The sequence below is a fragment of the Cygnus olor genome, chromosome 2, assembly GCF_009769625.2.
Source record: "Cygnus olor isolate bCygOlo1 chromosome 2, bCygOlo1.pri.v2, whole genome shotgun sequence".
NCBI classification, from domain to species: Eukaryota; Metazoa; Chordata; class Aves; order Anseriformes; family Anatidae; genus Cygnus; species Cygnus olor.
This window is the reverse complement of record NC_049170.1, coordinates 111,494,700-111,508,145: the sequence shown is the minus strand read 5'-3', so window position 1 is coordinate 111,508,145 and position 13,446 is coordinate 111,494,700. Positions and strand designations below refer to the sequence as shown.

Here is a 13,446-nt window from a genome sequence, read left to right as displayed (position 1 = left end):
TCAAAATGACATCTCGGAAAACACCCCCCGACTTCCAGTTATTTGTGCTCTCTTTCTCTTGCTCCCAATGTAAACATCCCTACCAATCTAATATCCTTCCTTTACAAGAATGCTGTAATGTAGTAGGTAGCAGCTTTGAGAGAAATTTTGGTTTCTCTAAGAAATGTTAGGAGTACTGAGACTTTTAATAAGCCTAGAATATGACTGGTTTTCTTTTTAAATGCCTTATCCTCTGAATGCTTTGAGAAAGGTTGGGTTGTATTTGCCAACAGCAGCTTTCAGTCTTCCTGAAAGTGTTAGGTAACTGTGGCACTCCACATCAGGGCATAATTCTGTTCATTCCCTGATGTCTTTATTTTGGGCAACTATTTAACTGAGTGGTGAAGACATATCCACAAGACATAAGATGCTTTACTTACGAGAGGGGTAAAAGCAAGATGATTGGCAAATTCATTAAAAAAAAAATCCAAATACCCATTGCAACTGGCCAGAAGTTATTTACTGTTTACACAGCACCAATGAAAACAGTCATTTTTCTGTTGTTAAACTCGAAGAAAGTACTCCCTAACACTGGTTTAGCATAGCATTGAGGATTGACAATGGCCAGTACAATGCAAAGAACCACACAAGAATGCCACCACAAGATCTTAAGTTTTTACTTCGTCACCAGTTCTCCAATTATTAAAAACAAAACCAAATCACTTTCACAGCACACTGGGAGAATGTCACATGTAGCAACACAATATTCTGCTTGATAAAGAGCAGCACCAGAAACGGCAATTTAAAAAGTTGACCCAAATTTCTTAATTCCAAACCACCCCACTAGGTAAGTTAATCTTTAAATGTGCTGGAGGGAAAACATTGCTAGACTTTTAAAACTTGCTAAAATAAGAAGACTGGCATTAAGAATAAAAGCATGAAAGAAAGATGAATTGACTTTTCTTTTTTCCAATTGTAAACAAAAAGCTTAATTTAAAAGTAATTCTGATCAGTATTTAGATTTCATAGTGTATGATTATCTTTTAGATGAGTAAGAAGGTTTGGTGCTCTACCCAGATTTTCAGTGCAGATGCAAAGTTACAGAGATTTGGTTGTTTGTTTTCCTGACTTGCGCTGAGTTCTTGGAACTACTTGTATATCAAGATTGGAGATAACTGATTTTGCTCTTTGTTATGGGTCTTGGATGCAGCCCTCAGGACTTCCAGCACATCACTAAAGAAGTCCTCTGCAGGTTGGATTCAGATCAGTTTCTCCTAATACCCAATTGTATTAACAGAGACAGTTAAAGCCACGCTCCACGTACTTTTAATGAAAAGGTCCAGACTTTTCTTTCCATGTATAAAGACATTGTTTTGTTAAATTAACAGTTTCATGATTACAGCACAGTTTGACTTTTCATTTTGCCCTGGGTGGAGAAGGATGAAAGGCTCGTTGACATGGTTGCCATATACAATTTTTAATTATTTTTTTCAAGTCGCAAAAGGGAAAAAAGAGGGAATCTTTTTTGAGTCTGCTTTCTCACTAAATGGTTTAGATGATCTAGAACTTTTTTTTTTTTTAAAGTGTAACATATAAGCTCTGAATCACACAAAATATGACCACCTCAGCTATATTAGCCTAATGTAACCAGACAATTGGTGAAGCTGTCAGACCATCCAAAGTAGTGACATTCCATTCTCGCAGTGCCAGCCTGACGTGTGGGCTACATTAAAAACAAAAATCAAACAAGAAAAACAAAAAACACTGAGGCATCACTGTATGCTCACTGTGTTTTCCATTTTGGCATTCCCAGTCAACCACTCTCTCTTGACATCGGCAGTTGACATTTACCACTGCACTAACATAGTCAGAAGCAGCAAATCTGTGTTGTTTTTTTGTGGCTTTGTTTTTTTTTTTAAAGCAGCTATACAGCCAGTGCTATTCATCATATATAGGTGGGTCTCCATCACTTGAAAATGTGGACACTTTCTTTCCATGATTCTGCACGTGATCTTCATTCATCTTCTCCAAAGCTTCAATCTAGAAAGCCAAAAAAAAGAAAAAAAAAAATACATGCTGAAATTATAAAGCCAAGCTGTGCCAGAATGTTCCTAAATAGTGTTAAAAGGTACCTTTAGATGACTGACCAGGTATATACAATAATTTTATTTTAATGATTCTGTCACATGTATGGTGCAATACGCTTGGGAAATACAGCTTGAAACACCTGTTCTCAAAAAATTAGTAAAAGGAGTAGCACTCTTTTGCAGCTTCGTGCTATATAACAACTGAAATGCATGAGCTGCAGGGAAGACAGAAGATTCTTAGGACACCAGGTGTACTCCCCAAATTACAAAAGCATCCCTTTCTCCAACTCTGACCACCTCTGTTGTAATTCAGCCAATCCACCAACACTGGAGAAATTCCAAGTAATATTAAGATTACAAAGCCACTGCAGTCATTGTCAATGGTGACAGTAGAAGACAGTTATACTTAAACATTTTGTGCAATCCAAGTAACATAGTCCTGTAGTTTATTTTAATCTTCAAATTGTTATGTTTGGATTACTTCCTCTTGAACTCCAAGGGAAGTAATTTTAGTTACTAAAGTCAAAGTCTGAAGTTTAAGGAGGGGCGGCTCAACTTCACCGATACATAAAAACAGTATGTCTTTCCCATAAAACTCATAGGCAAAAAGATGACATTGAACCCACACACAAATCTAAGCTCACAATGCAGTCAGCGAGGCAATTTTTATTTTGCTTAATAAATTGATCTTAGAAAGTCTAAGAAACCCTCGTGACTATTTTACTTTGCATTTCCTTCACCTCTTGATCAGTTTGAGGACTTGTTTCACAAGTTAAATGTTCCAAACGTACTTCATACTGGACTAGCATAAACCTGTGCTGTTACTAAGATTTGAGTAGAACTGCCATATAGCCCTTACTTTAATCAGTAGATGTGGAATTTTTAGTCAACTTATGTTATAAGTATCTGGTAACAGGACGCATGCCTTGAGGAGGCACAGCTAAAATTTGAACATTAAAAGCAAGAGGTGACCAAAGATTCCTATTCTATATTTAAATTAGCATGGATTCGGATGTCTAAGGTCATGCTTAAACATCAAAAATGCTAGCCTATAAATTTTAAATTTAAGGAAGTTAAACCCTAAAACATTAACAATAAGCAGCAATTTATTTATTTATTTTAAAGCAACTCTCCTTTCTCTGCGTAACCTTTAATATATGTAAGGAAAGACAACAATGCTAGCTTTTAAATTAAGACAGATCACTAGATTTCCCTTCACAATGAAAGGAGCAATTATATGCAACGTGGACCTTTTATACTTGGGAGCAGGGCATCAGGAATGGGATGGGGAGGTCTGTGAATCTGAGTTTCTGAAAAATGTTTGTATGAGGAAAAAATAATGAAGTTTTAGAAGGGGGATGCAGAATAATTGCTGAAATTATACTCATATTAATCATACAAACTGAACTTGGAAAGTTAAGGTATTGCAATAGCTACTCGCTAACCAAATCAAAATGTTAAACACAGAAAGTTGTACCTCTTCTTGGAAGTCTACTTCATTGTCAGCTGTAATATTTAAACCTGAGACAGCATTGAAGAGTTCACGCTCATTAAGTGCTTCTGCCACACCTCCTTTCTGGAAGAACTAGGCAACATAAAGAGGAGACATTCAACACTTTACATTACAAAACAAAATACTCCTTTTTCTTCCACAAATTACAACTAAAGTTTTTAGTCAAAATGACATTTTTGCTTTTGTTGACCTACAGGTAGCAACCAAGAGAAGTTCTAATTTCCACTGGTACTGTTTTATTCTTCCATACTTTCTTCCCTTTCAGAGAAGAACACCATCAGTACTGACAACATGCAAAAATAATCCTACACATTTGCAGCCACAACCATTTTTTTGGAGTTGTGTTGGTTGATTTTAAATTAGCTCTGAATTTCAATGATGCTGTTTTAACTTGGAAAAACACTCAGTGTAACAGACGATCGTCAGACGAAGAGGTCCTACCTGTGAAACATTCCTACAGTCTCTGAACAGAAACTCAAGTCCATGAGGATGGGTGGGCTCCACAGACTGACTGACATCAATAAGCCAAACCTGAAGGCAGAGACAGCGATTCATTTTGTATTAATGTTTCACATCCGATGAAACCTTTCCTTCCCATTTTAAAAATACGCTCACCTTGCCATCATGCCAAAGCATGTTGTATTCACTCAGATCTGCATGGACCAGTTTGCACTCTTTATACAACCGCTGCATCATCTGCAAGGAACAAAATCAATGCGTGAATGAAGTGTGCCAAGTGTGCTATTCCAAATGATAACATTTGCAGGGCGAGCACAACAAAGTGTTTCCCCACCCACCATTTACATTATTTCTTCCAAGTCTTTGCTGAAGCTTCACAGGGAACTGCAGTTTTGGTAAGCTGCCAGCAAACTAAGCTTTTATCACTGAGCTTAGCTTTGGCAAGTGAGAAGAATCAGTCTCATAAACTCATGTCAACTCTGCCAACAGTCCAAGTGCATGAGACAGATAAACATGTTCTCTAAAAATACCTGTCACTCTTACCCCTATCGCACAGGGGAAAAAAAAGTCTCAGTTTCAGATGGTGGATCCTAATTAATTTCCATACTTGGTTCATTTAAAACATGGTTGTGTTGCTCTACTGATTTCAAGATTCGATGTACAGACCATTCACAGCACCAAACTGCTGGGGGCGGGGGCTGTTGTTGTTGCTGTTTTGTTTGCTTGTTTGTTTATGACTATGGGAAGCTAATGGAGAGCAGACATTTAGCAGGTACGTGTCTGAAACAATTACAGTAGAAAATAGGAATTAGAATATCGTACCATGCAATATCCTAATTCATTCTCTGATTACTAGACTAGCTTAAAAAAAACAGGGAAGGGAGGTTTATTCACCAAAGCGTGATTAAACATTGTAAATTAAGTACTCTATAAACCCAGAAGGACTTCAGAGAACTTTCTAAACCAAATACTGCTTCTGTAAAAGGAGGACTACTTGCTCATGACTTCCCTGCTACTAAGTATCCTTTCTGTCACCTAGTTCCAGCATGTTTTCTACTAGATTAACGTTATTTCTTTGTATTATTTCTAGTGCTTAATTTCTCATTTATTCTAAGTCACTCATTAAACAGCAGTAAAATAAGCCTTTGGACTCCATACTTTGAAGCTGATGCAAGCATCCTGAAAAGTAAATAAATGCTGATTTGTCCGTTTAAGTTATTTACCCATAAGAAAATACAACCCAGAATTGGAGGAGAAATCAGCACTGTCTTACATTAAGAATCTGATAGTAGGCCTTTTTCATATCTTCACTATTAAGTTTTACATCCTTTAGTTTAGGAGCTGGGACTTGATCCTGGCCAATGAAAGACATAACCAAGATGTGTTTCTTGAGGATAACCACTTGAGGACAAGGAATTCCTGCATTTTGCATTCTGTGAATCAGAAAATAGATACTAATTAAGAAAGAAACACACACACACAAAAAAAGTAAAAAGGAGAATTAAAAACCTACAGTTCTAGTTCCTGCTTGCTCATTTCCAAGCTGTGTGTGAAGAACTTGATCCAGAGTCACAACTTCTTTGAACAGACTGGATTGGTAATTGATTTTATATATATATACTCCCCCCTCTCTATTTCACATTGGATAATTCATACTTTAAAGCCATAAACAGGCCTAAAAATGCTAACAGAAAACTAATTACTTTTACAGCTAGAGCCTGATAACTTCACGGGCTTATAAATTCTGCTGCCAAATCCCTGAAGATGCTGACAATTCATTAAATTGTAAGAATTCAGAGGCTATGCTAAAAAAAGAGAACAGGACACCAACATTTTTTTTTTTTACCTTGTTAAGTTATGCATTTCTTTCTCAGCCCACATACGAATAATCTTTCGTGGATTCAATTTACTGAAGCGGTCTTTAAATCTGTAGTCATCCTTGATGTATTTGTCACGGTTCTTGAATTCATTAAGAGTCGTTTTAAACACTTTAATGGCACATTCTGGAGGTATAACTTTATCGTCTTCAGTTGCACTTCTCATGGAAAGAGTTAAACACATAACAAAGTTAAGTATTCACATCCTTACAAGCAAATGTATGGTTGCTCTTTTGCCTTTTGTGTTTTTTTTTTTTGGTTTATTTCTTTTTTAATACATTGCAAGATATAGTGATTTTTAACATGAGGGGAGAAGACCTGATTTTGTATCGAGTTTGAAAGCCATTTCAAATTACGTTTATAAGAGTTCTAAGATTAAACTTAGATATTGAATATTTGATTTCTGGAATTCTGACCATATGTTGCTCATCAGATAGAGTCCACCTCCCAACTTGTGAATATTTTAGTTAAATATCATAGCTAACAACAGCCCTGTTAATGGATATAATTACTTCGAGTACATTACAAGTGAAAAAATCCTTGCATTAGAACAGTAATGGCAGTGCCACAGTGTTTTGTTAAGCACCTCAGAAGACATTGTTCTTTGAATGATAATAAGCAAAAGAACACTCCTGAATATCATTCAAGCACATGTCAAATAAAAATAAATAAAAACAAAAAAGCAAAACAACAACAACAAAAAACATCCACTTCAACTCATCTTCCCTCCGCCCTCAACTCATGTCTCTCCTGACATCTCGAAACAGGTTATCTGTATTTTTTATTAGTTTCTTCTCAACATACATTGAACTAGAGGTGTTTCCTCATCCCAACACTATTCTCCAGGTAAACCAAAAGTAAGAAAGAGCACCTACACTAAACTTCACAGATGGAGCTGGTAACACAGTGATTTCTATGTATAGACAATCTGCAGGTAGCCTAAGATCGTCATGATGGCTCCCTAGTATGGGGCAAGTCAGTGGAAAGAGTTCTCCAAAATCTCACGACTTTTTTGTAAAAACGAGTATATATTTTTTCCCACAGAAAGTCACCATGGATTTGATCCCGTTCATCAAATGGTCTCAAGGAAGACAGCAGAATTTTTTGACTTCAAAGTCGGTACCATTTGGTTTTCAGAATTTATCATCATCTGCATACACGTGAATAAAACCTCTAAGTCTTAGCAACAAAACACATACAGATTGTTCGTGTATTTTGTGGTTTCTCCTTTTTAGGCCATCTCTGACACTTAAGTGTACCATGAGTACCAAACAATATACTTACTTTCCTCCATATGCATGAAAAACAACAGATTCTTTCCCTGTGCTGATGCAGCCTGTGATGGTCTCCAGCATCCCAGCATTGACCATCTTGTACAGAAGTAAACGTGTTTTAGGATCCACTGCTTTCTCCTACAGGTAAGAAATGAACACTCAATTCATTAAAACAATCCGTTGCTTTACATTGAGTTACAATATTTATATATACTACAAGAGTCCAACTGGGTGGAAAAAATAATGTATTAGAAGAACTCTCTTAGTGCTTAAGAACACTTTCTGTTAAGAAAACTTTCTGTAGTGTTTTCAAGAAGTCTTACACATGATGAATCTAATATCCCAAATATTATGTTCCTTTTGTATGAGCTACAATAAAGTAAAACATTCAAGTTTGAAAGAGTCCACAGCAGGAAAGACTACAGGCACTGCTCTGAACTCACCCATTAAGCTTATATACTGACTTCCAAAATTACTAACTAAAATTTACTTGGTCACCTCATTTTCCTGAAACTTGCTATGAAGACAGATATTTGGAGCCACAAACTTCAACCACGGAGGATTCATCCTCTAGATGATTTCTATAAATAATTTCCAAGCAGTTTACTCATTTTAGCCGAGTATGAGACAGATTTAGAAAGAAGAAGAGAAAATACTAGAAGCTGCTTACTCTTATTTTGACATGGCTCTCACAGTAATGCAGCTCAAATGAAGACAGACTTTCTCTAGCAGGAGCTAATACTATCTCCTTCATCAATGTTAACATTATATCACTTAATTGTTTTACTAAAAATGGTTATGTTTCAAGGAATTACCAAGACGTCTTCCATTGTTACACAAGATAAAGAGCATAAAGAGACTTCAAAAACATACAGCAGTGGAGTGCTCCTTCTTTTCATGGAGCCTTGCACTTCGACGTTCCTCTGAGTATGCATGCTGCTTTAAGGCATTGAAGACTTGATTTGACAGCTTTAAGTCCATCCCAATTCCATCTCCAACTTGGAACCCAGGAGCAAACTATGAGGAGAAATATCAGAAATTTAAGTATTGTTATTAGCCAACACCAAAAATTGGCACAAGCAAAAATTTCTCTTTATGATCTGCAAATCTAAGTTAAATTAGGACTTAAGTGACAACATTCCACACAGTGAGTTTCACAACATCCAAAACATGTTGCTGTAAACTCAGAACTTGAAATTCTGCCCAAATTTATAATAAGATTACCTAACATCCTGTAAAACAGCAATTGCAGCATTTCCTTATTTGAAGCAGCTGTACCAGTTACATTAAAGAAAACTGAAGGTTAACTGTCGATAAGTAGACTGAAAAGCTGTACATCAAACCACTGACTGAAAACAAGTTACTTAGTTGAGCAGGCAAAATTAATGTAAAAGGAATTAGATTAGATAGATACACTTCACAGGAATATCCCTGATCTTTTATTTGCCTCTGTGCCACACTTGCCAATAGCTTTGTACTGTCAAAACATTCTATGCAAGCTCTTGAACAGTGTCATTAACAAACTAATATTAAATTAACAACAAAAATCAACTCAAACTGGCAATTTGAATAACTAAACCAACCATTGCATTGCCTTCATCTGATTTTTAAAAATAAACAACAAAATTAGCATCATATACAGCAGTAGAGGCATTATTTCTTTGGGTACGTTACAGCATTCTGGTTTTACATGCAAAGCAAAATTTCCCTAAGCTTTCACTTACATTTTCCATACGAGCAGTGTTCTTTCTTCCACATACCACTTCATCATGTTTAGTGGTAATGTCTTTTCCCTTTCCTATGAAGCCCTTTTTTGGTGTAGTAGTAGGTTTATCTGCCAGCAGTAAGAAAAAGCCAAGCTTTACATTGAAACATTACTAATGCACACTAAGGTTCCACAATGCCCATAAAAAATATATAGTTTTATTTACTAAAAAGAATAACATTTTAGTCGTATTATCTTAATGCAGTCTTATCTTCTCTTATCCTAAACACGTCAGTTTCTTTTGCTATGTCATGACTTACTTTTACGTATTCTCTGGAGTGTCACACAAAGTAATATTCAATATTTTGTGCAGATGCCCCAATATATTCTCTATAAAGATCAGATTTCAGCCGCTGAAGCCAAAATACTGGAAGACAGAAGCCTTAAGTTACCTGCCAACTTCCTGCATAACACCTCCCAATTAGGTGACCTGGTTTTTCCACAGAACTAGTATGTCTTCTTACATTGAAGAAAACTCATTCAACCATGCCATTTTCTTATTTCTATTAACTAAAGAAATTGTACTGTTTAGAACAGCCACATACCTGCCCTGTAAGGATCATGACGGGTATCCTGCCAATCAACCTCATCCTCCGAGCTGTCACTGTCAAAGGGATGCACCTTCCGATAATTTTCAAAGGATATGGAGACTTGAGAAAGAAAACAAATAAGCATGTCTGTGATTACTACTTAGCAGGGATTTGCTAAGTCTTCACAGCTCTGTCAACTTAAGTAGAATGCCACTAGAATATCTCCAAAGCAAAAATATTTCTTCTGGTGCAAGTACCTTTGCTATCTCCATTGAACTTCTTCTCTTCACGTCGAAGCTGTGCGTCATATTCCCTGTCAAATTCCATCTGCAGCATCTGGGCTAGCATTAGGTCACTAGAAGTGTCAATATTTTCTCCTGTAATAAAGGGTCCTTCAGCAACACTATATAAAATGAAAAAATGGATTCCAAAAATTAAATGCAGCAATCTAAACAGAAACACTGCTTTATACCATTTCACTGCTCTATAGAAAAGATCTAGTGCAGAGCTCTATAGAAACTAATGGATCTCAACTGCCTCCCCTCCCCCCCCCACCCCCCCCCCAAATTATTTTTATGACTCCTTTGCAGGGCACATTACTTCAACGTCTTTGTTTACCATTCTGGAAGAAACATGAGGCTCCATTTTTAAGATGTCCCTTATGAGAGAGAAAGAAGTCATACAGCTAGAAATATATAAGAAGAAAATATATACACTATATATTAAAAATAAAATTTAAACAAAATCAGTGTTGCATTGCTCTGCTTCACAGACAAGGCCACAGGCAGAATTTGTATGCATTTAGAACTAGTAAGCTCTCGGCCCACATTTAGAGCTTCCAAGTACAGGGAGAATACAAGTGATATGCATAACCTGACAGTTTTCAAACTAACCATTAACAAAACTTTAAAAGAGGAGAAATAACATTTCTGACAACTTTCTCAAACCATAGTTTATGGACTGGCTTAAAGCAACCAAAACAATGTGAAGAAAATATCAAGAAAGAAGGAGTGGTAACAGAGGATAGTCTCTAAGGAAGAGTTGTACCTGGGGAAGCCATCTTCACTGAAAAAAACCTGAAGAAGCAGAGTTAGGCAAAGCACTTACTATAGTGCTACGCTATAAGCACACTGCACAAAAGGGGACAGAAGATGGAGATTTACAACTATGGAGATAGCTAATCCGGGATTTAAACTTACGCAACCACTTCAGGAAAAGCAGCATTTTCTTCTTCCAGTTGCAGCTCTTTTGCCAGCTGTTCACTCATTACCTCAGCAAGGGAACATGATATTGATGCCGTTTTGGGGGCTCCCCAGGGACACTGTAAATAAACATTTCATTCAAGCCAGCAACCCCAATAATAGCATAATTAGTTAGCAGTGCCTCTAAAGTAAGCTGATGAAATCTTTTAAGAGCTTGTTTTCTACGGGCACTTAGGGAAGTATGATGAACTGTAGTGCAGAAATACTTCAAGGAGTAGTTCCATAAACTCAGTGAGGTGTCACTGAAAGGAAGCTGATGGCCGTTCCCTAATGGATACGAAGAGGCCATTCAGTAATGGACACACACGGGGTAAACAAGTCGCTATCAGCACCCTCTGAAGACAGGGGAAAGGCCTTCCCGGGAAGTTAACTTTCTGAGTTTACACACAGCCCGTATAAAAGTTCCGTGGGAATAACTGAATGTCACTGGTTTATGAGCAACGTCCTCCCCCATTTCTGGACTTTCTGAAGGGAAAACCACGACGAAGGTGCCCTCGGGGGCACCGAAGCCCTCATCCAGCTCGGCTTGCTGGGGGGCAGGGGGGTGGCACACACCCAGCTCGCCACTCCCGGCCTCCAGACCCCAGCAGCGCAACTCGGGGGCCCGGCGGTGCTTTACGGGGCTGCAGCAGCCCCTCTCTGAGCCGAGACAGCTGCCGGTGCCCCGGCCCACGGCGGGCCCCGCCCGCTGCTCACACGGCCGCCACCGAGGCCCGGCGGAGCCCGGTCTCCGCACCGAGCCGAGCCGGGCCGGGCCGGGCCGGGCCGCCACCGCCGCCCGGTCTCACCTTTCTCTGCCAACCGGGGCCCGGCCCGGCGTCGGGAACGGCGGTGGCGGCGATTCCTACCGGGTCCATCTGCGCTCGCAAGGCCGGGCGAAGCGGCGGCGGGCGGGCGGGCGGCGGGGGCTCCAGACGCGAAACCTTCCGGGTCCTCCCCGCCGCCCCGCTCCCTCGCACCGCCACCTGCCGGCGGGCTCCGGAGGGACGGCGCCGGCCGGTGTCTGCCCGGCGAGGTGACAGGCGGAGAGAGGACAGGGACACGGGGACACGGGGAGGGGGGGACGGGGACACGGGGAGCGGCCGCCGGCCCCTGCCGAGAGCGGCCGGGGAAGGGCGAAGAGCCGCCGGGGAGCCTTGTTGATAGGAAAAATAATAATAATAAATGGTCCGGTGGGGTAAAGGTTGCTTTATCTGAGGAAATAATGAAGATAAGGGGGCAAAAAAAGGCCTAAGTGTACAAATTGATTTGATCCTGATCCCATAACTCAAAGTACAAGTGAACAAATTCATTTGATCTGGGTCCCATAACTCACCATAAATACAGAACTAATACAAATGGTTCCTGTGCGATCCTCCACCTTTTACGCCTCCAAGGCAAACGCGACGTTTACCTGGAAAATCGTACGGGATTAACATGTCCTCTTGTCAGGCCAGGGGCATCTTGCTACAGTACAGCCACCCCACGTGCCTGCTGGAGCCAGCAGCAAAGCGATGCCTGGCAGCCCCTCAAGCCTGGCTCACCGCTGGCCCTCAGGAGTGTGGCCCCTGTGCCTCCCCAGCCCCTGGATAACCGGGAACCAGCCCAGCAGTGTGGGGTGGGAGAGATGGAAAGGGGTCTCACAGCCCCCTTGACATCCCCTGTGTGGAGAAGCTCCCTGTGACATGGCTGCCAGGCCAGCCCCAGCAGCCGCCGCTTGCCTCGACTCAGGCATGTGAGAATCAGCGTTGCCGGCCAGAGTTCATTCGATCTGTCATTAGCAACCAGCGATGTCAGGTGTCACAATCACCGAGGAGATCTGTTGCGACGTTCACTGAGGCAGAAAGCCCTTCTGCTGCTGAACCAAAGGGCGGACAGCTTGGGAGATGGCAGGGAGCCAGGTCACACTCCTGCCCACGCATGCCCTACCGGCACCATGCAGACGTGCGCCGGGGAGGCACTAGGATGGCTCGGTCCGGTGAAGCAGCAGCAGTGCGGTTCTTGCCCTCGCCACCTGCGGCCCTGGCTGAAAGAAATTCTTCCTTTCCCTGAGCAGCAGCCTTTTGGGGTTTGAAGATTGCTGCCATGCTCCCTTCAATCTTCTTTGGCTAAATTTATCAGCTATATAAATGAACAGGATGCCAATGCAATGTCCTGCTGCCCTGAGATAACCTAGCACTCTCACACACATGTACAAGCACTGATTAAAAAAACATTTTAGTTTTTGGCTCAGAAAAACACATTCATAATGACATATTCTTATGTCTTTTATTCGGTTTTTATTTTTCAGAAATAAGTCTTTTTCACATTCTTTAGTTCTGCAGTCTAATAAAGAAATCAAAGCAAGTCCTCCTAAAATGAATATTACATGACTGAGGCCTTGATCCCATGACCCCTTAAATGAATGAATCAAACTTTGAACTAAATTACGCAAAGAAATGCTATGCAAAATCAGATGTAAACAAAATCATTTGCCATACATTCACATCTCCTGAGAAAAAAAGTTAAAATCTAGACAGAGCAGAAACTTCCCTTCATGTTACTCAAAATATTTCTAAAGCTGTTTAGCAATTACTGAATATGTAACTCAAGTTAGTTATGATAAACAACATTGGCAGAATTTTTTATCTTCATTCTTTATTCCACACTTTAAGTGATTTATAAGAATTCAAACCTGCCTCTGCATTTTGCTCCATGAAAATACATAATCTTTGCCCAAGT

At 39.9% G+C, this 13,446-nt stretch overlaps 1 protein-coding gene across 4 annotated transcripts; it reads right to left on the bottom strand.

Moving 5' to 3' along the window:
* Positions 1-644: 644 nt before the first annotated feature.
* RIOK3 (RIO kinase 3) lies at positions 645-12,442 on the bottom strand. 4 transcript variants are annotated; one of them, XM_040547856.1, is made up of 13 exons: positions 12,062-12,442; positions 10,684-10,805; positions 9,742-9,887; positions 9,500-9,604; positions 8,914-9,023; positions 8,063-8,206; positions 7,200-7,327; positions 5,885-6,076; positions 5,312-5,471; positions 4,195-4,275; positions 4,021-4,110; positions 3,544-3,651; positions 645-2,019 (listed from the first exon to the last, which is right to left on the bottom strand). In XM_040547856.1, exons 1-13 carry the CDS (start codon positions 12,062-12,064, stop codon positions 1,918-1,920), a joined length of 1,491 nt encoding a protein of 496 aa, XP_040403790.1. In that variant the 5' UTR covers positions 12,065-12,442; the 3' UTR covers positions 645-1,917. The 4 variants fall into 4 exon arrangements, with proteins under 4 accessions (XP_040403790.1, XP_040403788.1, XP_040403787.1 ...); XM_040547854.1 differs by lacking the exon at positions 12,062-12,442 and adding an exon at positions 11,535-11,746 and having other exon boundaries at positions 5,885-6,073; XM_040547853.1 differs by lacking the exon at positions 12,062-12,442 and adding an exon at positions 11,535-11,714.
* Between the last annotated feature and the right edge of the window lie 1,004 nt (positions 12,443-13,446).

Bases quoted from the DNA above. Each gene is read 5' to 3' on its own strand.
- RIOK3 (XM_040547853.1), bottom strand. From the start codon at position 11,603: ATGGACCCGGTAGGAATCGCCGCCACCGCCGTTCCCGACGCCGGGCCG. The intron at 9,024-9,499 runs GTATGTGGCTGT...TACTGCTGGCAG, and splicing joins TCATGATCCTTACAGGGCAG to ATAAACCTACTACTACACCA. The intron at 6,077-7,199 runs GTAAGTATATTG...TCTTTCCATGAG, and splicing joins TTTCATGCATATGGAGGAAA to AAGTGCAACTGAAGACGATA.